The sequence below is a fragment of the Pristiophorus japonicus genome, chromosome 9 (assembly GCF_044704955.1).
Source record: "Pristiophorus japonicus isolate sPriJap1 chromosome 9, sPriJap1.hap1, whole genome shotgun sequence".
NCBI lineage: Eukaryota > Metazoa > Chordata > Chondrichthyes > Pristiophoridae > Pristiophorus > Pristiophorus japonicus.
In genome coordinates this window covers 49,942,042-49,968,728 of record NC_091985.1, presented here as the reverse complement: position 1 = coordinate 49,968,728, position 26,687 = coordinate 49,942,042, and the positions used below count along the sequence as shown (strand labels likewise).

At 42.8% G+C, this 26,687-nt stretch overlaps 1 protein-coding gene across 1 annotated transcript in view; it reads left to right on the top strand.

Moving 5' to 3' along the window:
- lrpprc (leucine-rich pentatricopeptide repeat containing) overlaps nucleotides 1-26,687 on the top strand; it is a 187,398-nt gene that overhangs the window by 13,772 nt on the left and 146,939 nt on the right. The window contains exons 3-6 of the mRNA XM_070889342.1: nucleotides 8,418-8,540; nucleotides 14,380-14,501; nucleotides 15,008-15,066; nucleotides 25,744-25,830. Of these exons, the coding sequence (XP_070745443.1) occupies nucleotides 8,418-8,540; nucleotides 14,380-14,501; nucleotides 15,008-15,066; nucleotides 25,744-25,830 (391 nt within the window). The remainder of the gene's footprint in view (nucleotides 1-8,417; nucleotides 8,541-14,379; nucleotides 14,502-15,007; nucleotides 15,067-25,743; nucleotides 25,831-26,687) is intronic.

The window sequence follows — 26,687 nt, the reverse complement described above, 5'->3', positions numbered from 1 at the left end:
CAGAGAATGGTAAACCTGTGGAATTCTCTACCACAGAAAGTAGTTGAGGCCAATTCACTAAATATATTCAAAAGGGAGTTAGATGAAGTCCTTACTACTCGGGGGATCAAGGGTTATGGCGAGAAAGCAGGAAGGGGGTACTGAAGTTTCATGTTCAGCCATGAACTCATTGAATGGCGGTGCAGGCTAGAAGGGCTGAATGGCCTGCTCCTGCACCTATTTTCTATGTTTCTAAGTTTCTATGTATCTGAATGGCAGCAGATTAGGAAAAGGGGAGGTGCAATGAGACCTGGGTGTCATGGTACATCAGTCATTGAAAGTTGGCATGCAGGTACAGCAGGCGGTAAAGAAGGCAAATGGTATGTTGGCCTTCATAGCAAGGGGATTTGAGTATAAGATCAGAGAAGGTCTTACTGCAGTTGTACAGGGCCTTGGTGAGGCCTCATCTGGAATATTGTGTTCAGTTGTGGTCTCCTAATCTGAGGAAGGATGTTCTTGCTATTGAGGGAGTGCAGCGAAGGTTCACCAGACTGATTCCTGGGATGGCTGGACTGACATATGAGGTGAGACTGGATCGACTGGGCCTGTATTCACTGAAGTTTAGAACGATGAGAGGGGATCTCATAGAAACACAAAAAATTCTGACAAGACTGGGCAGGTTAGATGCAGGAAGAATGTTCCCGATGTTGGGGAAGTCCAAGGATAAGGGATAAGCTATTTAGGACTGAGATGAAGAAAAACTTCTTCACTCAGACAGTTGTTAACCTGTGGAATTCCCTACCACAGAGAGTTGTTGATGCCAGTTCATTGGATATATTCAAGAGGGAGTTAGATATAGCCCTTACGGCTAAAGGGACCATGGGGTATGGAGAGAAAGCAGGAAAGGGGTACTGAGGTGAATGATCAGCCATGATCTTATTGAATGGTGGTGCAGGCTCAAAGGGCCGAATGGCCTACTCCTGCACCTATTTTCTATGTTTCTGTAAGTGTAGCATGCTTGGGAGGAAAAAGGTGACTGGGCCTAATGGTTCCCAAAGCTTGCCATCACTTTGGGGGGTGGGGGGCAGAGGGCGGGAGGGAGAGGTTTCCTGTGTCATTGCTGGGTCTGTTGTTGACCAATTGATAGAAAATGATTGTTATAATTAGTCAACAACTCTAGAATAATTGTATCATGCGTTTACCAAAATGGTAGAAGGACCATATACAGTAGACACCTCAAATTGCTGGAAAAGTACCGCCAACGATGTCTCCGCAAGATCCTGCCAATCCCCTGGGAGGACAGACGCACCAACGTTAGCGTCCTCGATCAGGCCAACCTCCCCAGCATCGAAGCACTTGACCACACTTGACCAGCTCTGTTGGGCGGACGACATTGTTCGCATGCCTGACACAAGACTCCCAAAGCAAGCGCTCTATCGGAACTCCTACATGGCAAGCGAGCCCATGTTGGGCAGAAGAAACGTTTCAAGGACACCCTCAAAACCTCCTTGATAAAATGCAACATCCCCACCGCCACCTGGGAGTCCCTGGCCAAAGACTGCCCTAAGTGGAGGAAATGTATCCGGGAGGGCGCTGAGCACCTTGAGTCTCGTCGCTGAGAGCATGCAGAAAACAAGCGCAGGCAGCGGAAGGAGCGTGCGGCAAACCAGTCCCACCCACCCTTTCCTTCAACGACTGTCCCATCTGTGACAGAGACTGTAATTCTCGTATTGGACTGTTCGGTCACCTAAGAACTCACTTTTAGAATGGAAGCAAGTTTTCCTCGATTTTGAGGGACTCCTTGTGCTGATGATGATGATGAGAAGGCAAACTAGATGGACTTTGGTCTGTTTTCATCTAGCAATTCCTATGAAACCCCCAAGTGAAAAGCCAACAGCTGTACTGTTGCCAAAGATTTTGCCAAAGTTGAAAAGAGTAAAAGAAAAGATGAGTTGTCAGGAGGTGCTGATTAGCTGATGCTGGATTTGAGTTTGAAAAACCTTAAGCTTGCAGAAGGAAGGGAAGACTGAGGGAGGTAGAGTGCTGCAGTTTTAAAATCCTGATGAAGCAATTGACGTAGGAGATTATACAGTGACTCTTGATTTCGACACATTTGGATTGTAAAAGGAAGAGGAATGTGTGGGACGGTGCATTTGGAGCTTGGAAGAAACAAGCAGGTGAAGTTCAGAGGAGCATTGAGACATAATTAGTTGGAACATTTATGGACATAAAGGTAGTATTTTCAACAAGGTTAAGATGAGAGCGCTGAATATTTATTATTCTGACGGTCAGAAAAGTCTCTTCTCTATGGTTCTCGATGTTTTCCCAAGTCCATTTATTGTAAAATTACAGGTGGGCAAATGACTCCCAGATCTCCTCCAGTGCCATTGTTAACTGGCTGCAGAAATGTGTGCAAGTGCACCAGAGTTTGGAAGCTCCACACACTTAGGAAAGGAAATCTTGCGCTCACTGTGATACGACATATAAGTCCTCCAGCATTCAGATGACCTAATTTATTTCTTCACATTACAACAGTAACAGCACCTCAGAATTACTTCCAACGAGCTTCACAGCCAATGAGGTTGTGAAAGGTGCTACACAAATTCAAGTTCTTCTTTTGCTTGTAGTCTTGAGATTAAATCACAGCCCTGGATCCATCACTGCCATTTTTACAGCATAATACTGTTACAAGTAACAGGATATCATTACTTTGCAGTGCGAAATTAACTGCAAATAGAGGTTAACAGATATGATGTGATTGGGATTACAGAGACGTGGCTCCAGGATGATCAGGGCTGGGAACTCAACATCCAAGGGTATTCAACATTCAGGAAGGATTGAATAAAAGGGAAAGGAGGTGGGGTAGCATTGCTGGTTAAAGAGGAAATTAATGCAAGAGTGAGGAAGGACATTAGCTTGGATGATGTGGAATCTATATGGGTAGAGCTGCAGAACACCAAAGGGCAAAAAAACATTAGTGGGAGTTGTGTACAGACCTCCAAACAGTAATAGTGATGTTGGGGAGGGCATCAAACAGGAAATTAGGGGTGCATGCATAAAGTTGCAGCAGTTATCATGGGTGACTTTAATATGCATATAGATTGGGCTAACCAAACTGGAAGCAATGCGGTAGAGGAGGATTTCCTGGAGTGCATAATGGATGGTTTTCTAGACCAATATGTCGAGGAACCAACTAGGGGGGAGGCCATCTTAGACTGGGTGTTGTGTAATGAGAGAGGATTAATTAGCAATCTCGTTGTGCGAGACCCCTTGGGGAAGAGTGACCATAATATGGTGGAATTCGACATTAGGATGGAGAATGAAACAGTTAATTCAGAGACCATGGTACAGAACTTAAAGAAGGGTAACTTTGAAGGTATGAGGCGTGAATTGGCTAGGATAGATTGGCGAATGATACTTAAGGGATTGACAGTGGATGGGCAATGGCAGACATTTAGGGCCCAAGTTTCCACATGATAAAAAACGGGCGCCCCTCCAAACTAGGCGCCCGTTTTTCGCGCCACAAAGTGCGCCTAAAAAAACCGTCCGTATTCTCCACCTCCCTGCAGGTCCTCTGGCCCTCGGCGCGGTGCAGCAAGAGCTGTAGGGGGCGGAGCTAGGACCCTGCGCCGAAAACAATGCCGGGAGCTCTGCACATGCGCGCTACAGTGGGCACGCAAGTGCAGTAGCTCCAGGCGCCCGAAACTGTGTGGGAGGGGCCCGAAGCACGCAGCCCCTAGCCCTGGCCGAATGGCCTCACTGGGGCTGCGTGAATAAGGCTCCTCCCACGGCCAGCTCCTGCTTCCTGCCGACTCTCGCTCCTGCTTCACCCCCCCCACCCCGACCGGACTCGACCAGCCTGTTGCTGCTGCTCCTGCTTCCCCGCCGCTCCTGCTCTTCACCCCCCACCGACTCGACCCGCCTGTCGCTGCCGCTCCTGCTTCCCCGCCGATCCTGCTCTCTTTTCCCCCCCCCCCCCCCCCCCCGACTCGACCCGCCTGTCGCTGCCGCTCCTGCTTCCCCGCCGATCCTGCTTCCGCCCCCGACTCGACCTGTCTGCCGCTGCCACCCGACTCGACCCGACTCTACTCTCGCCCCCGGACTGGATCCGACCTGACCTCCCCCTCTCCGACCTGACCTCCCTCTCCTCGACCTGACCTCGCTCTCCTCGACCTGACCTGACCTCCCTCTCCTCGACCTGACGTCGCTCTCCTCGACCTGACCTGACCTCCCTCCCCGACCTGACCTACCTCACTCCCTCCTCTCTCTCTCTCTCTCTCTCTCTCTCTCTCTCTCTCTCTCTCTCTCTCTCTCTCTCTCTCTCTCTCTCTCTCTCTCTCTCTCTCTCTCTCTCTCTCTCTCTCTCCCTCCCTCCCTCCCTCTCTCCCTCCCTCCCTCCCTCCCTCCCCCGCCGACCCGAACCGAACCTCTCTCCCCGACCCGACCCAACGCCACCTACCTCTGGTGCTGGGGACGGGCCCTGCCCGAAATCTCGGGCACCGGCCCGTTCAGCCTTTGGTCTCGATGGCAAACCGCTTCCTAAAGGCCTGCCTGAAGAACTTTCACACAGGTAGGAACATGGTTTATTTAATCTTTTCTTTGCTTATAAATGTTTATTCAGGTTGGATTTATTTGTGTAAGTATAACTAAGGATTTATTGTAGAATTTAATGACTTCCCTTCCCCCCCCCCCCCCCCCCCCCCGTTCCCTGCGCCTAATTTGTAACCTGCGCCTGATTTTTTAATGTGTAGAACAGGCTTTTTCAGTTCTACAAAAATCTTCACTTGCTCCATTCTAAGTTAGTTTGGAGTACGTTTTCACTGTGGAAACTTTGAAATCAGGCGTCAGTGGCCGGACACGCCCCCTTTTGAAGAAAAAATTCTGTTCCAAAGTAGAACTGTTCTACCTGACTAGAACTGCAGAAAAAAAAATGTGCAGAATTGCGATTTCTAAGATAGTCCGTTCTCCACCAGTTGCTCCTAAAAATCAGGCGCAAATCATGTGGAAACTTGGGCCCTATGAGACCGCATGGATGAACTACAACAATTGTACATCCCTGTCTGGCGTAAAAATAAAAAAAGGAAGGTGGCTCAACCGTGGCTATCAAGGGAAATCAGGGATAGTATTAAAGCCAAGGAAGTGGCATACAAATTGGCCAGAAATAGCAGCGAACCCGGGGATTGGGAGAAATTTAGAACTCAGTAGAGGAGGACAAAGAGTTTGATTAGGGCAGAGAAAATAGAGTACGAGAGGAAGCTTGCAAGGAACATTAAAACGGACTGCAAAAGCTTCTATAGATATGTAAAGAGAAAAAGGTTAGTAAAGACAAACGTAGGTCCCCTGCAGTCAGAATCAGGGGAAGTCATAACGGGGAACAAAGAAATGGCAGACCAATTGAACAAGTATTTTGGTTCGGTATTCACTGAGGAGGACACAAACAATCTTCCGGATATAAAAGGGGTCAGAGGGTCTAGTAAGGAGGAGGAACTGGGCGAAATCCTCAGTTAGTCGGGAAATTGTGTTGGGGAAATTGACGGGATTGAAGGCTGATAAATCCCCAGGGCCTGATGGTCTGCATCCCAGAGTACTTAAGGAGGTGGCCTTGGAAATAGTGGATGCATTGACAGTCATTTTCCAACATTCCATTGACTCTGGATCAGTTCCTATGGAGTGGAGGGTAGCCAATGTAACCCCACTTTTTAAAAAAGGAGGGAGAGAGAAAACGGAATTATCGACCGGTCAGCCTGACATCAGTAGTGGGTAAAATGATGGAATCAATTATTAAGGATGTCATAGCAGCGCATTTGGAAAGAGGTGACATGATAGGTCCAAGTCAGCATGGATTTGTGAAAGGGAAATCAAGTTTGACAAATCTTCTGGAATTGTTTGAGGATGTTTCTAGTAGAGTGGACAAGGGAGAACCAGTTGATGTGGTGTATTTGGACTTTCAGAAGGCTTTCGACAAGGTCCCACACACTAGGTTAATGTGCAAAGTTACAGCACATGGGATTGGGGGTAGTGTGCTGACCTGGATTGAGAACTGGTTGGCAGACAGGAAGCAAAGAGTAGGAGTAAATGGGTACTTTTCAGAATGGCAGGCAGTGACTTGTGGGGTACCGCAAGGTTCTCTGCTGGGGCCCCAGCTGTTTACATTGTACATTAATGATTTAGACTAAATGTAGTATCTCCAAATTTGCGGATGACACTAAGTTGGGTGGCAGTGTGAGCTGCGAGGAGGATGCTATGAGGCTGCAGAGTGACTTGGATAGGTTAGGTGAGTGGGAAAATGCATGGCAGATGAAGTATAATGTGGATAAATGTGATGTTATCCACTTTGGTGGTAAAAACAGAGAGACAGACTATTATCTGAATGGTGACAGATTAGGAAAAGGGGAGGTGCAATGAGACCCGGGTGTCATGGTACATCAGTCATTGAAGGTTGGCATGCAGGTACAGCAGGCGGTTAAGAAAGCAAATGGCATGTTGGCCTTCATAGCGAGGGGATTTGAGTACAGGGGCAGGGAGGTGTTACTACAGTTGTACAGAGCCTTGGTGAAGCCACACCTGGAGTATTGTGTTCAGTTTTGGTCTCCTAACTTGAGGAAGGACATTCTTGCTATTGAGGGAGTGCAGCGAAGGTTCACCAGACTGATTCCCGGGATGGCGGGACTGACCTATCAAGAAAGACTGGATCAACTGGGCTTGTATTCACTGGAGTTCAGAAGAATGAGAGGGGATCTCATAGAAACGTTTAAAATTCTGACGGATTTAGACAGGTTAGATGCAGCAAGAATGTTCCCAATGTTGGGGAAGTCCAGAACCAGGGGTCACAGTCTAAGGATAAGGGGTAAGCCATTTAGGACCGAGATGAGGAGAAACTTCTTCACCCAGAGAGTGGTGAACCTGTGGAATTCTCTACCACAGAAAGTTGTTGAGGCCAGTTCACTAAATATATTCAAAAAGGAGTTAGATGTACTCCTTACTACTAGGGGGATCAAGGGGTATGGTGAGAAAGCAGGAATGGGGTACTGAAGTTGCATGTTCAGCCATGAACTCATTGAATGGCAGTGCAGGCTAGAAGGGCTGAATGGCCTACTCCTGCACCTATTTTCTATGTGTTTTTTTTCTGTGTGATTTGTTTTTGAAAGATCATAAGATAGGTACAGGTAAGGAAGGCAAATTTGCCAAACTTAGCTCATCCATTCAGAAAGATTCTAGCATTTCCCACCATAACCACATTTAGCATTTGTTAAATGATTAGCTATGCTATGCTATCCAGAGGTCATTCCATATTTTTTGGTCACTGTTTGTGAAGAACCTCAGCCCTAAATTTGCATTTTACTATTTTTAACCTGTGCCCTTTTTATACAGTCATGATTTAGTTTGAAGTAGAGTTCCTGATTTACATTTTCTATAATTGTATGCTGTCATGTATGCGCGTGCATATATTTAAAATATATTGAGTTCCCTTCTTCGTCATATTTCAAGGCTGTAACATCCAAGATTATTCACTGTTTCCTCACAACTTCGTCCTTTGGCACTAGGGATTGATCTTGTGGCTCTTTTGAGCTGCCTCCCAGGATTGAGTCTTTTTTGTCTGTGACCAGAATTGAAAGTGGTACTCAAGGTGTGATCTGGCCAGACTTTGAGCTAGCATCATTGGGATCAGCAGGAATTATATCAGTACTAAGTGAGATTGAAGGGATGTTGTAAGCATGCTATATGTTTTTAAAGTTGTTTTTACATGTAGCATTGTTGAAATTATTTAAATTAGGCTATGATGTGGTACTGTAATTTTTTTTTTAAGTGTTTTGCTGAAATGACTTGTCAGGTGGTCTCAAGTCTGCATGAAAACCTAAAGTAACTTGCTGGGTTTAATCTTACTCGAACGTTACACGTCTAACATGAAATGGAGGAAGATGTAAAAATATAGATCTGAAGGGGATTGGTATTGTTGAACATTTGGGTCTGGAATTTAAAAATAAACTTCCATTTTCTGACTGAATGCAACTATTTTGTTGCACCATGCCTGTTTAAATACCATTAGAGAGTGTGGTAACCATCCACACACTACTTCCTTGTGTTTATTTTTGTGTGACAGATGACATGCTATGCATCTTCTGAGTGACCTGTTTTTTCATTTAATTGACATTTGTAACCTGTGATAACACAAACTTAAATGGTGGAAAAAGTGATCGATATCAAGTTCAAGAGTGCCATGTGTTAGGGCTATAACTTTACAAAAGAATATGAGCTTGGATTGGTATTCCAGATAGACCATAGATCGCTTTGTAATGTGGATCTGATGGGAATCTGTTAATTCTGTTATTTGGTGTCACTCTAGTTGATTTTCCATACACCCTATCGAACTCAACAATGTTGTGTATTCTTTATATCTTTTAATATTTTTTTACTGTAATTTTCTTTCTTAAAACCAGGCTTTCCTAGTGGCAATCAAGCCTTGCTCCTGCTGCGTAGCTGTGGTTCCCTGCTTCCAGAGATGCAACTGCCAGAAAGAACAGACTTGGCTCACAGAATCTGGGACAAATTACAAGAGCTAGGTATGAACATGAGTTGAGTCTCTCTTCTGTGCTGTAATGAAGCGGGCCACTCTAATGGATAATAGAAATAGTTGGCGCCGCCTCGGATGCTTACAGTGGATTATGAAGAATCCTCAAAATTTGGTCGTATATGTATGGCACAGCAATGTCCTGGCATGCAAATGAAGGCAGTGTAAAAATTCAGAATAGAATTTATTTTTTCCTGGAAGAAATGTTGATTTATCAACCAGACAGGAGGAGATTAGCAGAAGCAGGCATTGAGGCAATGATTTGCACAAGTCTTTATCTGGCCAAAGATTCTGGCAGATAATTGGAAAGGTGGATAATTGATGTGAAGATAATTTAGATCTCATTGTACTTTGTTTATTGTGAACAGAGTCTCTAATGAGGGGACAAAATCAAGAAACCATCAAAAGGAATACATAATAAAAAGCAGCATTTAATTTCAATGTGTAAAACCTTGTTTGACGTTTCTAGTGCATGAAAATGTTTGTTGAGATTCAGTTGGTTTATAACACTATACACACAATATGCCTCTAATTTTCTGGTTAAGAATTCAAATAAACATTTGCGGTCAGCGACTAAGGAACGGCGCTTGCCATTCATTACGCTTACAGCTGCCCACAGACTTTTTGCGGGTTTTTGAGCTGAAATCTATGGTATTTAGAGATAATTTCCATCGTGCTGCATTACATCATGTCTCTTCAATCAATCAGATTGAAGAATCCTCACTGAGCTAGTCAGAGTCCAAATCAGGAAGTATAAATTTGAGTATTTAATTCATTGTAAAATCATGTACACAAAGCAAAATAAAAATAGGGAAAGAAAGTTAGGATTAAAAGAGAGTGAGAAAAAAAGTTAACAAAATTTAAATTAAAAAAAAAACTAACAATAATTAAATTCTTAAGGAATGAGACTCCATATTTGTAAAATTAATTTTTCAGTGGCAGAGAGCTTGTTTGGCAGTAATTAAGACTTATCACACAGCTAAAAATTCACTTGCACCTGAATGCACCAGCCCTAACTTTTTCTGATGTGTTTAGTGGGTGACTAGTGTGTTAGTGCAGCAACTTCACGCCTTTAAATGGATTTCAATGCTGAATCTCTCGGCGAGGTACCGGTGTATTGCAGCCTGTGGAGGAGCGCAGCTCAGACAGCAACTTCCAGATTTCTGCATTTAACTGCACATTTGCGAGCTCCAGAAGTTGATGGCCGATTTACTCCACAATAACGATGAGCGCTGTTAGCCTCACCGTTAATCTTAACGCAAAATCCAGGCCATTAAATTGTAGATACAGTACACCTTTTTTGTGATTCTTTTCCATGTTTGGTCAGTGAAAATTGCAATCTTCCAGATTTATTCCGTTTTGCAACAGATAAACATCGTTGTGACAAACTCTGTTTTCCATTGTCACAAGTCTGTTCATTATCTCACAATGTGAAATATTGATGCTGTGAATTTATCCTGTTTTACGGTGTATGGGTAAGTAAGCTAAAAGATTGCTTCTATTTCTTTTGTGTGACTATATTTAAAATGGCAGTAGCTCCAGGCAAGTTACTATATTCATAAACACTTCTTTAAAAAAATCTAGGTGGCAGATAGATTATATAATTCATCTGTACTGCTGTAAAGGCATAGAAGTAAACTTTGTAACTGTCCAGGTCGTTTCCTCAATTTGGCTTGAATAAATAGGCAGGTAATTTATTGAGTTATTTTATGATTTATTGAACTACTGTGCCAACAAGATGTTTAGTCTCAAATTCTGTGAATAAATCACTTTCACTTATTACGGTTACATTTACTGCGCAATTTCTATTGCTGTTAATGTTATTAGTATTTAACCCTTTGCCTTCATTGACATCAATTCAAAAAGACAACTACACTAATGGTATACTTTTTTATTAATGAGGACAAAACATTTTGAGAAAAAGCATCTCGTAAAATACAAAGGCTTCAGTGTTTTTAACATTTTATTAACGCTAAAACAATTACACTCTCTCACCTTGGCTGTTCCCCCGGTACAGCCCTCAACTTCGCTCCCTTAAGTCCAAGCGACGCAGACTTGAACGGATATGGCGGACAACAGGTTTAGCCATGCAACGCCAGATCTGGCTGGACCATATAAAGCGTTATCGGGTCCTGGATGAGCAGAAATGTTCTCTAATTAAATATTGGAAGCCTGAAGCCATTGTTTTCGGTCCATGCCACAAACTCCGTTCCCTAGCCACTAACTCCATCCCTCTCCCCAACTTCTGTCTGATGCTGAACCAGACTGTTCGCAAGCTTGGTGTCATATTTGACCCTGAAATGAGCTTTCGACCACATATCTGCAATATAACTAAGATCGCCTATTTCCACCTCCGTAACATTACCCGTTTCCACTTTTTCCTCAGCTCATCTGCTGCTGAAACCCTCATCCATGCATTTGTTACCTCTAGACTTGACTATTGCAATGCATTCCTGGCTGGCCTCCCACATTCTACCCATAAACTTGAGGTGATCCAAAACTTGGCTGCCCATGTCCTAACTCGCAACAGGTCCCGCTCACCCATCATCCTTGTGCTCGCTGACTTACATTGGCTACAGGTTAAGCAATGCCTTGATTTCAAAATTCTCATCCTTGTTTTCAGATCCCTCCATGGCCTCGCCCCTCCCTATCTTTGTAATCTCCTTCAGCCCCACAAACCCCCAAGATATCTGCACTCCTCGAATTCTGTCCTCTTGAGCATCCCTGATTATTATCGCTCAACCATTGGAGGCCGAGCCTTCTGCTGCCTCGGCCCTAAGCTCTGGAATTTCCTGCCAAAACCACTCTGCCTCTCTAACTCTCTTTCATAAGAACATAAGAAATAGGAGCAGGAGTAGGCCATACGGACCGTCGAACCTGCTCCGCCATTTAGTACGATCATGGCTGATCCGATCATCGATTCAGGTCCACTTTCCTGCCCACTCCCCATAACCCCTTATTACCTTATCAGTTAAGAAACTGTCTATCTGTCTTAAATTTATTCAATGACCCAGCTTCCACAACTCTCTGAGGCAGCAAATTCCACAGATTTACAACCCTCTGAGAGAAGAAATTCCTCCTCATCTCAGTTTTAAATGGGCGGCTCCTTATTCTAAGATTATGCCATCTAGTTCTAGTCTCCCATATCAGTGGAAACATCCTCTCTGCATCCACCTTGTCAAGCCCCCACATAATCTTATACGTTTCGATAAGATCACCTCTCATTCTTCTGAATTCCAATGAGTAGAGGCCCCAACCTACTCAACCTTTCCTCATAAGTCAACCCCTCACCATGGAATCAACCTAATGAACCTTCTCTGAAATGCCTCCAAAGCTAGTATATCCTTTCGTAAATATGGAAACCAAAACTGCACGCAGTATTCCAGGTGTGGCCTCACTAATACCCTGTATAACTGTAGCAAGACTTCCCTGCTTTTATACTTCATTCCCTTTGCAATAAAGGCCAATATTCCATTGGCATTCCATTGCTGTACCTGCATATTAACTTTTTGTGTTTCCCCAGGTCCCACTGTACTGCACTTTGCAATTTTTCTCCATTTAAATAATAACTTGCTCTTTGATTTTTTTCTGCCAAAGTGCATGACCGCATACATTCCAACATATTCTACTCCATCTGTCAAATTCTTGCCCACTCACTTAGCCTGTCTATGTCCTTTTGCAGATTTCTTGTGTCCTCCTCACACATTGCATTTCCTCCCATCTTTGTATCGTCAGCAAACTTGGCTACGTTACACTCGGTCCCTTCTTCCAAGTCATTAATATAGATTGTATATAGTTGGGGTCCCAGCACTGATTCCTGCGTCACCCCACTAGTTACTGATTGCCAACCCGAAAATGAACCATTTATTCCACCGCTGTTTTCTGTTAGTTAGCCAATCCTCTATCCATGCTAATATATTACCCCCAACCCCGTGAACTTTTATCTTGTGCAGTAACCTTTTATGTGGCATCTGTCAAATGCCTTCTGGAAGTCCAAATACATCACATCCACTGGTTCCCCTTTATCCACCCTGTTCGTTACATCCTCAAAGAATTCCAGCAAATTTGTCAAACATGACTTCCCTTTCATAAATCGATGTTGACTCTGCCTGAGTGAATTATGTTTTTCCAAATGTCCTGCTATTGCTTCTTTAATAATGGACTTCAACATTTTCCCAACCACAGATGTTGGGCTAACTGGTCTATAGTTTCCTGCTTTTTGACTGCCTTCTTTTTTAAATAGGGGCGTTACATTTGCAGTTTTCCAATCTGCTGGGACCTCCCTAGAATCCAGGGAATTTTGGTAAATTACAACCAATGCATCCATGATCCCTGCCGCTACTTCTCAAGACCCTAGGATGCAAGCCATCAGGTCCAGGGGATTTATCTGCCTTTAGTCCCATTATCTTACTGAGTACCATCTCCTTCGTGATTGTGTTAAGTTCCTCCTCCCCCCATAACCCCTTTGACTATCTATTGTTTGTGTCCTCTACCGTAAAGACTGATACAAAATACTTGTTCAGAGTTTCTGCCATCTCCATGTTCCCCATTATTAATTCCCTGGTCTCTTCATCTAAGGGACCAACATTCACTTTAGCCACTCTTTTCCTCTTTATATACCTTTCGAAACTCTTGCTATCTGTTTTTATATTTCGTGCTGGATTATTTTCATAGTCTATCTTCCCTTTCTTAATCATTTTTTTTTAGTCATCCTTTGCTGGCTTTTAAAAGCTTCCCAATCTTCTGTCCTCCTACTAGTTTTGGCCACTTTGTATGCCCTTTTTTTATTTGAATACCGTCCTTTGTTTCTTTGCTAACTTTTCTTTTACATCTTTTCCTCCTCACTGGAATAGATTTTTCAGTCCTTTAAAATCTATTCTTTGACCAAGCTATTTGGTCACCTACCCTAATTTCTTCATGTGTGGCTCGATGTCAATTTTTTTTGTCTCATAATACTCCCGTGAAGCGCCTTGGGGCGTTTCACTGCATTAAAGGTACTGTATAAATACAAGTTGTTGTTAAATGGTTAAAGTGAGTGTGACAGCCAGTTATAAGTAAGCACCCTCAGTTGTTGCTGTCAACTACGTGTGAGACTCTTGCACCATAATGCATGTTAACCTCCTGCTTGAATGGATCACAACAGTTATCACCATCTATGGAGCCCATAGAGTTCCAGGACACATTAAAACAAAGAGTAAATCTTTATTGTCAGGATTTATTTTCAAAATTAGAATCTGCTAACGACAAGTACAAACTGATGCACAATACTATCTTATAGAATATAACAAGTTGAACTTAAACTGTTAGTGAACTTACTATTGCTTGGCGCTATGAGGGAATAATTAGCTCAATTAATCGTCCTTATCTTCAAATTATTGTAATTCATGCGCATTGGGGTGACGAATGTAGTGTGGAGAATGAAGTGCTTTTAATTTTAAGCAGCTGGTCAGGTGCAGCACAGTTATATCCATAGTAAAACCCGCTGTGCTCTGTCCCAGAGGAGCATCCCTTGATGTTTTTCCATTTCCCACCTGAGTGATCTTCTGGCCTTGAAGCGAGATTGTCAATTAGTGCTGAATTATGGACAGTTTTATGCTATGGATGTATGCCCAATAGGAACTGGGTTGGGATAGCTCAAATACATTTGGTGTATGGCCTTTACAGCTCGTAGACAGGAGGTTTACATTGCATCATTTTGGACTAAATTTGATCCTAAGTTCCAAAGGTGAAGAATTTTTACCTTCTAAGTTGTGCAGATGAAATGATTACCAGTAGCTGAGAGTTGAAGTGTGTTGATTATTTTCTTCTCACCAATAATCTTTCATACCTAGGTGCTGTTTATGATGTTAGCCATTACAATGCATTGTTGAAAGTCTATCTTCAGAATGAGCACAAGTTTTCACCAACTGATTTTCTGGCAAAAATGGAATCTGCAAATGTGCAACCTAACAGAGTAAGTTATTACCCTATTTAGAGTGAAGTTTCTAAATCCATTGTTTCTCTATTTCACAATTGCTATTTTGATTAAATCTACAATATTTCCATTGTTGCGAGTACATGAAATATGCACTTAGATGTCACATTTTACAACAATTAATGCAGTTTTCTGTTTTCTCACGTAAAGTAGAAGTTTTGGAGCCCGGAGAGTGCCCCCGCGCACCCTCTTAAATTTGATTCAAATTAAAAACAATGTTATTGCCCAGTTTTCTTAAAGCATACATTTAACCTTTCTGAATGAAACCAGATTTATTTTTATTCTTTCTCTTTTTAAAAAAAAAAACAAGCAGTGCATATTTTGATTTGATTTTGTAGATGAATTCCATGTACAGATATTTTTATTTACTAACTTGTTTAACCTTTGTGTATAAATTGCAAACCAGTCAGCAAATTGGTGCATTTTTTCCAAATTAAATGAAGCAAATACTTGAGAGTGTTTGTTTTTGTCCCCTCAATACACAGGTTACCTTCCAGAGACTGATAACAGCATATTGTAATGAAGGAGATATTGAGGGTGCAAGGTATGGTTTTTAAAATGACTTTTGATGTACTGTAATTTATGTTTCTGGAGAATGCTAAGAAATATTTGGTCTTGTTTGCATAATAATGAACCAAAGTTTGAAGAGCAATTTTAACTATTTTTATTATGCAGAAGCATACCATAAAATTTTTTTTTTAAAGTATTATGAATACATAAGTTCTTGAAAAGCCCAAACATTGCGGAGGCTGAAAAATACATCAGGGAACTTGAATGGTTTTCAAGGTGATTCAAAGATGTCTACAAAGTGCCTCATCTGGTAACTAGTTCGGATATTTTAATTGGAGTTTATGCCATTTGTTTGCGGGTTTCTAAGTAATTTTTCCTCCTGTTTACCATTACCAGTAACATTTTGATCGTGTTTTCTGTGTGCCTTTGGGTTTAAAGCACCCAGATTAACTCAGTTTAATTTTATTGAAGTCGGAAATGAAAATGCACTGCTCTTCATGCAGAATGTCTTCTAGAACACAGCTCAGGTTCAAATTGTTACAAATCCTGAGCAAGTCTTGCGTGAATTGTACTAAATGTTTTAACTCCCTTTTGCTTCAATTTTAATCAACAGATACTAGATTTGTATTCTGTTTCACCCCTAAAGTGAAATACGTCTATTTTGGAAGTGAAATTCTGGGGGTTATGCTTTTTTGGTACTACTCTCTATAAAGATGTATTCTCCTAAAAGTATTTTTCACCCTAAAGGTCTAATGTTCCAGGTAAACACATAAGAATAGATAGAAAAGTTTTGTTGATTTGAAGCCAAGTACAGTGGTTGGGCAAATCAGTGTAATATATTTCTGGCTTCAGGGAATTGGTTAGAAATTCTGGAATTTTAACTTTTTCTTTTTAAATAAATATTTTACTCTAAGGTTTAGCAATTATTTTTTTCTAGTTTCCTGAATTCACCCCCAAATTCAAATAGTTATGATAAACTATTATGCAGAAGTAAAAATTTAATTGTCTTTGCAATGATATTCAAATCAATATTTAAATTTGCACTATTGCTTTGATGGCCATTTTTAAGAGAAAAAAAACATGCAGGTCCTCAGGATGTGCCAAAGCGCTTCACAGCCAGTCTATTGCTTTTGAAGTGTAGTCATTGTTTTGTAGCAAATGTGACAGCTAATTTGCACACAGACATGTCCAACCAGCAGCAATTGAGGTTAATGACCAGTTAACATGTTTTTGAAGGTGTTGATTGAGGGATAAATGTTGTGCCAGGCAAGGGGAAGAATTCCCCAGCTGTGCTTTGACTCGTGCTGTGGGATCTTTAACGTCCACATGAATAATGCCTTAGTTTAATCTCTTGCTATCAATGGTCCAAGCTATACTAAGATTTTTTTTAACTGCCATTATGTTGCCCTCTTTGCAGTGCTGGTAGTGTCTTAAAGTTAATTGGTATCTTAAATGGTTGGTTTTGTTTTCAAGCCCCACAAACTCACTGGCAATGTATTGGTCCTTGGATGGATTGCTCTATGTAAAACTGACATTGCATTTTCGGTAGGGGTGGTAGGGAGGAGGAGAAAAATAAAATTTTTCTTGTGCAATTTGACACTGGTTATTGCCAGGTGAACACTTTAGCTAACCACAAAGCAGCATTAATAGTGGTTATAAAAACAGAAAATGCTGGAAATCTCAGCAGGTCAGGCAGCATTGAAGGCTTTGTGTCTTAATGCAAGGAGTATCTGCAATAAGGTGGATGAATTAACTGTGCAAATAGATGTTAACAAATATGATGTGATTGGGATTACAGAGACGTGGCTCCAGGATGATCAGGGCTGGGAACTCAACATCCAGGGGTATTCAACATTCAGGAAGGATAGAATAAAAGGAAAAGGAGGTGGGGTAGCATTGCTGGTTAAAGAGGAGATTAATGCAATAGTTAGGAAAGACATTAGCTTGGATGATGTGGAATCTATATGGGTAGAGCTGCAGAACACCAAAGGGCAAAAAACGTTAGTGGGAGTTGTGTACAGACCTCCAAACAGTAGTAGTGATGTTGGGGAGGGCATCAAACAGGAAATTAGGGGTGTATGCAATAAAGGTGCAGCAGTTATAATGGGTGACTTTAATATGCACATAGATTGGGCTAGCCAAACTGGAAGCAATACGGTGGAGGAGGATTTCCTGGAGTGCATAAGGGATGGTTTTCAAGACCAATATGTCGAGGAACCAACTAAGGGGGAGGCCATCTTAGACTGGGTGTTGTGTAATGAGAGAGGACTAATTAGCAATCTCATTGTGCGAGGCCCCTTGGGGAAGAGTGACCATAATATGGTGGAATTCTGCATTAGGATGGAGAATGAAACAGTTAATTCAGAGACCATGGTCCAGAACTTAAAGAAGGGTAACTTTGAAGGTATGAGGCGTGAATTGGCTAGGATAGATTGGCGAATGATACTTAAGGGGTTGACTGTGGATGGGCAATGGCAGACATTTAGAGACCGCATGGATGAATTACAACAATTGTACATTCCTGTCTGGCGTAAAAATAAAAAAGGGAAGGTGGCTCAACCGTGGCTATCAAGGGAAATCAGGGATAGCATTAAAGCCAAGGAAGTGGCATACAAATTGGCCAGAAATAGCAGCGAACCTGGGGACTGGGAGAAATTTAGAACTCAGCAGAGGAGGACAAAGGGTTTGATTAGGGCAGGGAAAATGGAGTACGAGAAGAAGCTTGCAGGGAACATTAAGGCGGATTGCAAAAGTTTCTATAGGTATGTAAAGAGAAAAAGGTTAGTAAAGACAAACGTAGGTCCCCTGCAGTCAGAATCAGGGGAAGTCATAACGGGGAACAAAGAAATAGCAGACCAATTGAACAAGTACTTTGGTTCGGTATTCACTGAGGAGGACACAAACAACCTTCCGGATATAAAAGGGGTCAGAGGGTCTAGTAGGGAGGAGGAACTGAGGGAAATCTTTATTAGTCGGGAAATTGTGTTGGGGAAATTGATGGGATTGAAGGCCGATAAATCCCCAGGGCCTGATGGACTGCATCCCAGAGTACTTAAGGAGGTGGCCTTGGAAATAGCGGATGCATTGACAGTCATTTTCCAACATTCCATTGACTCTGGATCAGTTCCTATCGAGTGGAGGGTAGCCAATGTAACCCCACTTTTTAAAAAAGGAGGGAGAGAGTAAACACGGAATTATAGACCGGTCAGCCTGACCTCAGTAGTGGGTAAAGTGATGGAATCAATTATTAAGGATGTCATAGCAGTGCATTTGGAAAGAGGTGACATGATAGGTCCAAGTCAGCATGGATTTGTGAAGGGGAAATCATGTTTGACAAATCTTCTGGAATTTTTTGAGGATGTTTCCAGTAAAGTGGACAAAGGAGAACCAGTTGATGTGGTATATTTGGACTTTCAGAAGGCTTTCGACAAGGTCCCACGCAAGAGATTAACGTGCAAAGTTAAAGCACATGGGATTGGGGGTAGTGTGCTGACCTGGATTGAGAACTGGTTGTCAGACAGGAAGCAAAGAGTAGGAGTAAATGGGTACTTTTCAGAATGGCAGGCAGTGACTAGTGGGGTACCGCAAGGTTCTGTGCTGGGGCCCCAGCTGTTTACATTCTACATTAATGATTTAGACGAGGGGATTAAATGTAGTATCTCCAAATTTGCGGATGACACTAAGTTGGGTGGCAGTGTGAGCTGCGAGGAGGATGCTATGAGGCTGCAGAGTGACTTGGATAGGTTAGGTGAGTGGGCAAATGCATGGCAGATGAAGTATAATGTGGATAAATGTGAGGTTATCCACTTTGGTGGTAAAAACAGAGAGACAGACTATTATCTGAATGGTGACAGATTAGGAAAAGGGAAGGTGCAACGAGACCTGGGTGTCATGGTACATCAGTCATTGAAGGTTGGCATGCAGGTACAGCAGGCGGTTAAGAAAGCAAATGGCATGTTGGCCTTCATAGCGAGGGGATTTGAGTACAGGGGCAGGGAGGTGTTGCTACAGTTGTACAGGGCCTTGGTGAGGCCACACCTGGAGTATTGTGTACAATTTTGGTCTCCTAACTTGAAGGACATTCTTGCTATTGAGGGAGTGCAGCGAAGATTCACCAGACTGATTCCCGGGATGGTGGGACTGACCTATCAAGAAAGACTGGATCAACTGGGCTTGTATTCACTGGAGTTCAGAAGAATGAGAGGGGACCTCATAGAAACGTTTAAAATCCTGACTGGTTTAGACAGGTTAGATGCAGGAAGAATGTTCCCAATGTTGGGGAAGTCCAGAACCAGGGGTCACAGTCTAAGGATAAGGGGTAAGCCATTTAGGACCGAGATGAGGAGAGACTTCTTCACCCAGAGAGTGGTGAACCTGTGGAATTCTCTGCCACAGAAAGTGGTTGGGGCCAATTCACTAAATATATTCAAAAGGGAGTTAGATGAAGTCCTTACTACTCGGGGGATCAAGGGGTATGGCGAGAAAGCAGGAAGGGGGTACTGAAGTTTCATGTTCAGCCATGAACTCATTGAATGGCGGTGCAGGCTAGAAGGGCTGAATGGCCTGCTCCTGCACCTATTTTCTATGTTTCTATGTTTCTATCTATGGAGAGGAAGCAGAGTTAACGTTTCGGGTCAATGACCCTTCGTCAGAACTGGAGAGTGTTTGCAAAGAACAGATTCTTAACAAGTACTGAAAGGGGGAGGGGAAGAAAGAACAAAAGGGAAGGTCTGTGATAGGTTGGAAGAAAGGAGAGATGAGAGAGACAAAAGGGATGATGGGCAAAATTCAAATGGTAATGCCAGGAGTTAGAAAAACATTAGTCAAGATAGGGTGTCAATGGCGGGACTTGTGTATGGGGGTACTTGTGCATGAAACACAAAAGGTTAGTATGCAGGTACAGCAAGTGATCAGGAAGGCCAATGGAATCTTGGCCTTTATTGCAAAGGGGATGGAGTATAAAAGCAGGGAAGCCTAGCTGCAGTTATACAGGGTATTGGTGAGGCCACACCTGGAATACTGCATGCAGTTTTGGTTTCCATATTTATGAAATGATATGCTTGCTTTGGAGGCAGTTCAGAGAAGGTTTACAAGGTGAATTCCAGAGATGAGGGGGTTGACTTATGAGGAAAGGTTGAGTAGGTTTGGCCTCTACTCAGTGGAATTCAGAAGAATGAGAGGTGATCTTATTGAAACATATAAGATTATGAGGGAGCTTGACAAAGTGGATGCAGAGAGATGTTTCCGCTGATAGGGGAGTCTAGAACTAGAGGGCAAAATCTTAGAATAATGGCCCCCCATTTAAAACTGAGATGAGAAATTTCTTCCCTGAGGGTTGTAAATCTGTGGAATTCGCTGCCTCAGAGAGCTGTGGAAGCTGGGACATTGACTTATTTAAAGACAGAAATAGACAGTTTCTTAAACGATAAAGGAATAAGGGGTTATGGAGAGCGAAGGGGAAGTGGACCTGAGTCCATGATCGGATCAGCTGTGATTGTATTAAATGGCGGAGCAGGCTCGAGGGGCCGTATGGCCTACTCCTGCTCCTATTTCTTATGTTCTTATAATGACCAACTGCCATTAGAGATGAGGAGAAAAAAAAGAAACAGGCTCGGGGGGGTGGGGGAGGGGGAGGGGACTTGTTGAGATTTCCAGCATTTTCTGTTTTTATTCCAGATTCCAGCATTCACAGTATTTTGCTTTTGTATTAGTAGTGGTTGTTGGAGAAGTCGATGACTTACCTAGCCCACAGTTCCAGTTGAAAAGTAGGTATGTGGTAGGAAAATTTGAAAGAAGTAGAGGGGAAACAATTTCAAAAATTTAGAATGAAAAAGAAAGAGAAACTTTCATTGATATAGCACCTTTCACAACCACCGGATGTCCCAAAACGCTTTACAGCCAATGAAGTACTTTTTGAAGAGTAGTCACTGTTGTAATGTAGGAAATGCAGCAGCCAGTTTGCGCACAGCAAGCTCCCACAAACAATATCACGCTAAAAGAAAAGGTTTATACAATGCAAAAAAGAGTGAAAATTCAACAGAGTGAAATAAGAAAAAAACAACAAAAGGATATAAAGAAAGTAATGAGGTGCAAAATGGAGTATGAACAGAAATTTGAGAGTGTTATCAAAACCATCAGTAAAAGTTTTGAATATATTGAGAAAGGAATTGGGAAAGGGGAATGTGGGCCATTCAACATGGATACAGGCGAGACTATAATGGATAAAATGGAAATGACAATTAAACATCTTTGGACATGCTACTAGTTTTAAATGCAAGGGTGCAGAACATAAGAAATAGGAGCAGGAGCAGGCCTCGAGCCTGCTCCGCCATTCAATAAAATCATGGCTGATGTGATTTTGGCCTCAACTCCACTTCCCTGCCCACTTCCCATAACCCTTGACTCCCTTATCATTCAAAAATCTGTCTATCTCCAGCTTAAATATATTCAATGACCCAGCCTCCACAGCTCTCTGGGGTGGTGAATTCCAAAGATTCACGACCCTCTGAGAAGAAATTCCTCCTCATTTCCGTTTTAAATGGACGACCCCTTATTCTGAAACAATGCCCCCTAGTTCTAGATTTCCCCATGAGGGGAAACATCCTCTCTGCATCTACCCTGTCAAGCCCCCTCAGAATCTTATACGTTTCAATAAGATCACCTTTCATTCTTATAAGCTCCAATGAGTATAGGCCCAACCTGCTCAATCTTTCTTCATAAGACAACTCCTTCATCTCACGAATCAACTTTGTGAACCTTCTCTAAACTGCCTCCAATGCAAGTATATCCCTCCTTAAATAAGGAAACCAAAACTGTACGCAGTACTCCAGGTGCGGTCTCATCAACTTCCCTACTCTTATGCTCCATTTCCTTTGCAATAAAGGCCAACATTCCATTTGCCTTCCTAATTACTTGCTGTACCTGCATACTAACATTTTGTGTTTCATGTACAAGGACCCCCAGATCCCTCTACTGCAGCATTTTCTAATCTCCCCATTTAAATAATAATTTGCTTTTTTATTTTTATTTTTCCCACCAAAGTGGATAATCTCACATTTTCCCACATTACACTCCATCAGCCAAATTTTTGCCCACTCACTTAGCCTATCAGTGGGCCCAAGTTTGCCCCCAGGGTTAGAACGGCACACCCACGACTTTTTAGAACAGAAACGGCACCTATTATTTACCTTTTGTATTCTCCCCGCAGTCCGGTTGATCCAGGCCCTTGGCGCAATGCAGCAGAATGCGCGGAGGACGGAGCCAGACCCCGGCGCTGAAAACAGTGCCGTGACCTCTGCACATACGTGCTAGAGTGTGCGCACATGTGCAGTAGCTCCTCACAGCGTGAATCTGTGCAGGCTGCGTGGGAGGGGCCTGAAGAACGCCGTCCCTAGCCTTGGCCGAAGATTGGGACTCGGGCTTCCCTGCCGTTTTGTCCCCGCACCCCGCCCCCCTCCCGTTCAGCCTCCCCCCTCCCCCCCCCCCCCAGCCATTCAGCCTCTCTCCCTCCCGTTCAGCCCCCCCCCCCGGCTGTTCAGCCTCCTCCCCCGCCCCCTCCCGTTCAGCCTCTCCTTTCCCCCTCCCCCCCCCCGTTCAGCCCTTCCCCCTCCTCCCCCCTCCTATCACCCCACCCTCCTCCCTCCTGCCTCCCTCTCCCCCTCCCTCCTGCCTCCCTCTCCCCCTCCCTCCTGCCTCCTCTCTCTCCCCTCCTCCCTCCTCCTCATCCCCTTCCCTTCCCCCATCTCCCTCCCTCCTCCTCCTCCACCCCCTCCCTCCCTCTCCCCTCTTTCCCCCCCCACCCCCACACCTCGCTGTCAGAAACAGAGACACTGACAGAGAGACACTGGGGGGGCTCTGTCCCAGCATACTGTTGGAGGGCTCCCAGTGCTGCAGTAGGTGAGTAGAAACGTAATTTTTTTTTTTATTGATTGATTTTTTATTTTTTGTAATTAGTTTTTAAATTTTTTTTTGATTGATTTATTGATTTGTTTATCATTTATTATTGAAGATGGCTCTTGATTTGTGAAAGTGAAGTGTTTAATGTTTGTAAACTTCCCTCTCCCTCACCCCCCCCCCCCAAAGTGACTAAAGTAAATGTTGGTCCCTTAGAAGATGGGAAGGGGGATTTAATAATGGGAAATGTGAAAATGGCTGAGACCTTAAACAATTATTTTGCTTCGGTCTTCACAGTGGAAGACACAAAAACCATGCCAAAAATTGCTGGTCACGGGAATGTGGGATGGGAGGACCTTGAGACAATCACTATCACTAGGGAGGTAGTGCTGGATAGGCTAATGGGACTGAAGGTAAACAAGTCCCCTGGTCCTGATGAAATGCATCCCAGGGTATTAAAAGAGATGGCGGAAGTTATAGCAGATGCATTCGTTATGATCTACCAAAATTCTCTGGACTCTGGGGAGGTACCAGCGGATTGGAAAGCAGCTAATGTAACGCCTCTGTTTAAAAAAGGGGGCAGACAAAAGGCGGGTAACTATAGGCCGGTTAGTTTAACATCTGTAATGGGGAAAATGCTTGAAGCTATCATTAAGGAAGAAATAGCGGGACATCTCGATAGGAATAGTGCAATCAAGCAGACGCAACATGGATTCATGAAGGGGAAATCATGTTTAACTAATTTACTGGAATTCTTTGAGGATATAATGAGCATGGTGGATAGAGGTGTACCGATGGATGTGGTGTATTTAAATTTCCAAAAGGCATTCGATAAGGTGCCACACAAAAGGTTACTGCAGAAGATAAAGGTACGCGGAGTCAGAGGAAATGTATTAGCATGGATAGAGAATTGGCTGGCGAACAGAAAGCAGAGAGTCGGGATAAACGGGTCCTTTTCGGGTTCGAAATCGGTGGTTAGTGGTGTGCCACAGGGATCGGTGCTGGGACCACAACTGCTTACAATATACATAGATGACCTGGAAGAGGGGACAGAGTGCAGTGTAACAAAATTTGCAGATGACACAAAGATTAGTGGGAAAGTGGGTTGTGTAGAGGACACAGAGAGGCTGCAAAGAGATTTGGATCGGTTAAGCGAATGGGCGAAGGTTTGGCAGATGGAATACAATGTCGGAAAATGTGAGGTTCCACCTTGGGGAAAAAAAAACAGTAAAAGGGAATATTATTTGAATGGGGAGAAATTACAACATGCTGCGGTGCAGAGGGACCTGGGGGTCCTTGTGCATGAAACTCTTTTAGGATCCTTGTGCATGAATTTCAAAAAGTTAGTTTGCAGGTGCAGCAGATAATCAGGAAGGCGAATGGAATGTTGGCCTTCATTGCGAGAGGGATGGAGTACAAAAGCAGGGAGGTCCTGCTGCAACTGTACAGGGTATTGGTGAGGCCGCACCTGGAGTACTGCGTGCAGTTTTGGTCACTCACTTAAGGAAGGATATACTAGCTTTGGAGAGGGTACAGAGACGATTCACTAGGCTGATTCCGGAGATGAGGGGGTTACCTTATGATGATAGATTGAGTCGACTGGGGTCTTTACTCGTTGGAGTTCCGAAGGATGAGGGGTGATCTTATAGAAACATTTAAAATAATGAAAGGGATAGACAAGTTAGAGGCAGAGAGGTTGTTTCTACTGATCGGGGGACTAGAACTAGGGGGCACAGCCTCAAAATACGGGGGAGCCAATTTAAAACCGAGTTGAGAAGGAATTTCTTCTCCCAGAGGGTTGTGAATGTGTGGAATTCTCTGCCCAAGGAAGCAGTTGAGGCTAGCTCATTGAATGTATTCAAATCACAGATAGATAGATTTTTAACCAATAAGGGAATTAAGGGTTATGGGGAGCGGGCGGGTAAGTGGAGCTGAGTCCACGGCCAGATCAGCCATGATCTTTTTGAATGGCGGAGCAGGCTCGAGGGGGTAGATGGCCTACTCCTGTTCCTAATTCTTATGTTCTTATGTTCAATCTCTCGTTCCCTACGCCTGATTTATAAGTGTAGGCAAGGTTTTTCTGAGCGTATAAAAATCTACACTTACTCCATTCTAAGTTAGTTTGGAGTAAGTTTTCGCTTCCTAAACTTGCAAAACAGGCGTGCGTGGCTGGTAACACCCCCTTTTTGGAAAAAAAACTGTTCTAAAACGAAACTCTTCTGACTCACTAGAATTGGAGCAAACTAAATGCCAAGAATTGCAATTTCTAAGATACTTCATTCTAAACTCGTTGCTCCAAAAAAATAGGAGCAACTCGAGCCAAAACTTGAGCCCAATATCCCTGTGCAGATTCTTTGTGTCTTCCTCACAACTTGCTTTCTCACCTATCTTTGTATCATCAGCAAATTTAGTTACATTACACTCAGTCCCTTCATCCAACTCATTGATACAGATTTAAGTATTTTTAATCAGTTTTAAGTGTTTTTCAAAACATTGATTTGAACAGTGTTATTTCAAAGACAATTCCGTTTTTACTTCTGTATAATAGTTTATCATAATTATTTGAATTTTGGGGGAATTTGGGAAACTAGAAAGAACTTCAATAGTGTGTGTATTATATATAGTGTGTATATGAAACAGATTGAAATGAATAGGTTTATTGGTAAAAGGAGATAGTTAAATTAACTGCAACATTTTTGGTCTTTAATCTGTTTGGGCCTATAGGTAATGTTTTAATTGCTTTTACGTTGATGATTATAAGCTATGTTAAGCTAAGCAATGTTAATAATTATTAATGATTTATTCTCTTAACTTTTAGTAAGATACTGGGTTTCATGAAGAGTAAGGATCTACCAATTACAGAGGCGGTGTTCAATTCTCTGGTGACGGGACATGCACGGGCTGGGTAAGTAAATACTGCAGTTAAGACTTGGAAGGCATATTGCTGAAATAAATTCTTAAATTAATATTATTAATGCATTAAAGTCTTAGAACGATGTGCACTTCCTGTCAACTTTTTCTATTATAAATATGGGTACGGAGTGTAGTGGTTATGTTACGGCACTAGTAATCCTGAGACCATGAGTTCAAATCCCACCATGGCAATTTAAGAATTTGAATTCCTGCCCCTTAAAAAAGGTTCTCCATATGTGTTTTCATGTAGTTGGCAGCACTCTTGCTTTTGAATCAGAAAGTTAAAGGCTCAAGCCCCATTTCAGAACTTAAGCTCCATATTTAGGCTGACACTGCAGTGCAGGGCTGAGGGGGAGTGCTGTATTGTTGAGTGAGACAAGAAAGAAAGAAAAACTTGCATGTATATAGCGTCTTTCACGATCTCAGGACGTCCCAAAGCGCTTTACAGCCAATGAAGTACTTTTGTAGTGTAGTCAATGTTGTACTGTAGGAATACTGTAGACATTAAACATCTGCATGTTGCAATGATTCAAGTGGATGTTGAAGATCTCATTCAAAGAATAATAGGGAGTTCTTCTGGTGTCCTGTTCGTTATTCTCTTGGTAAACTTTCTTGCCTCCACCAATCATAATAAAACAATTAATAATAATGAATCTCTATAATTAATTGGATCTTGTGTGCGATATGGCTAAAACATTTAGCTACATAACAGCATCTGCACTTGTCATTTTTGGTACTTTGAACGCTTTGAGGTGTTTCTGGGAGATGAAATAAAGCGCTATACAAATACAAATTGTTGTTTTCCTTTGCAACGATGCTTAATCAGATGCTTTGTGTGCATTTCTGAAC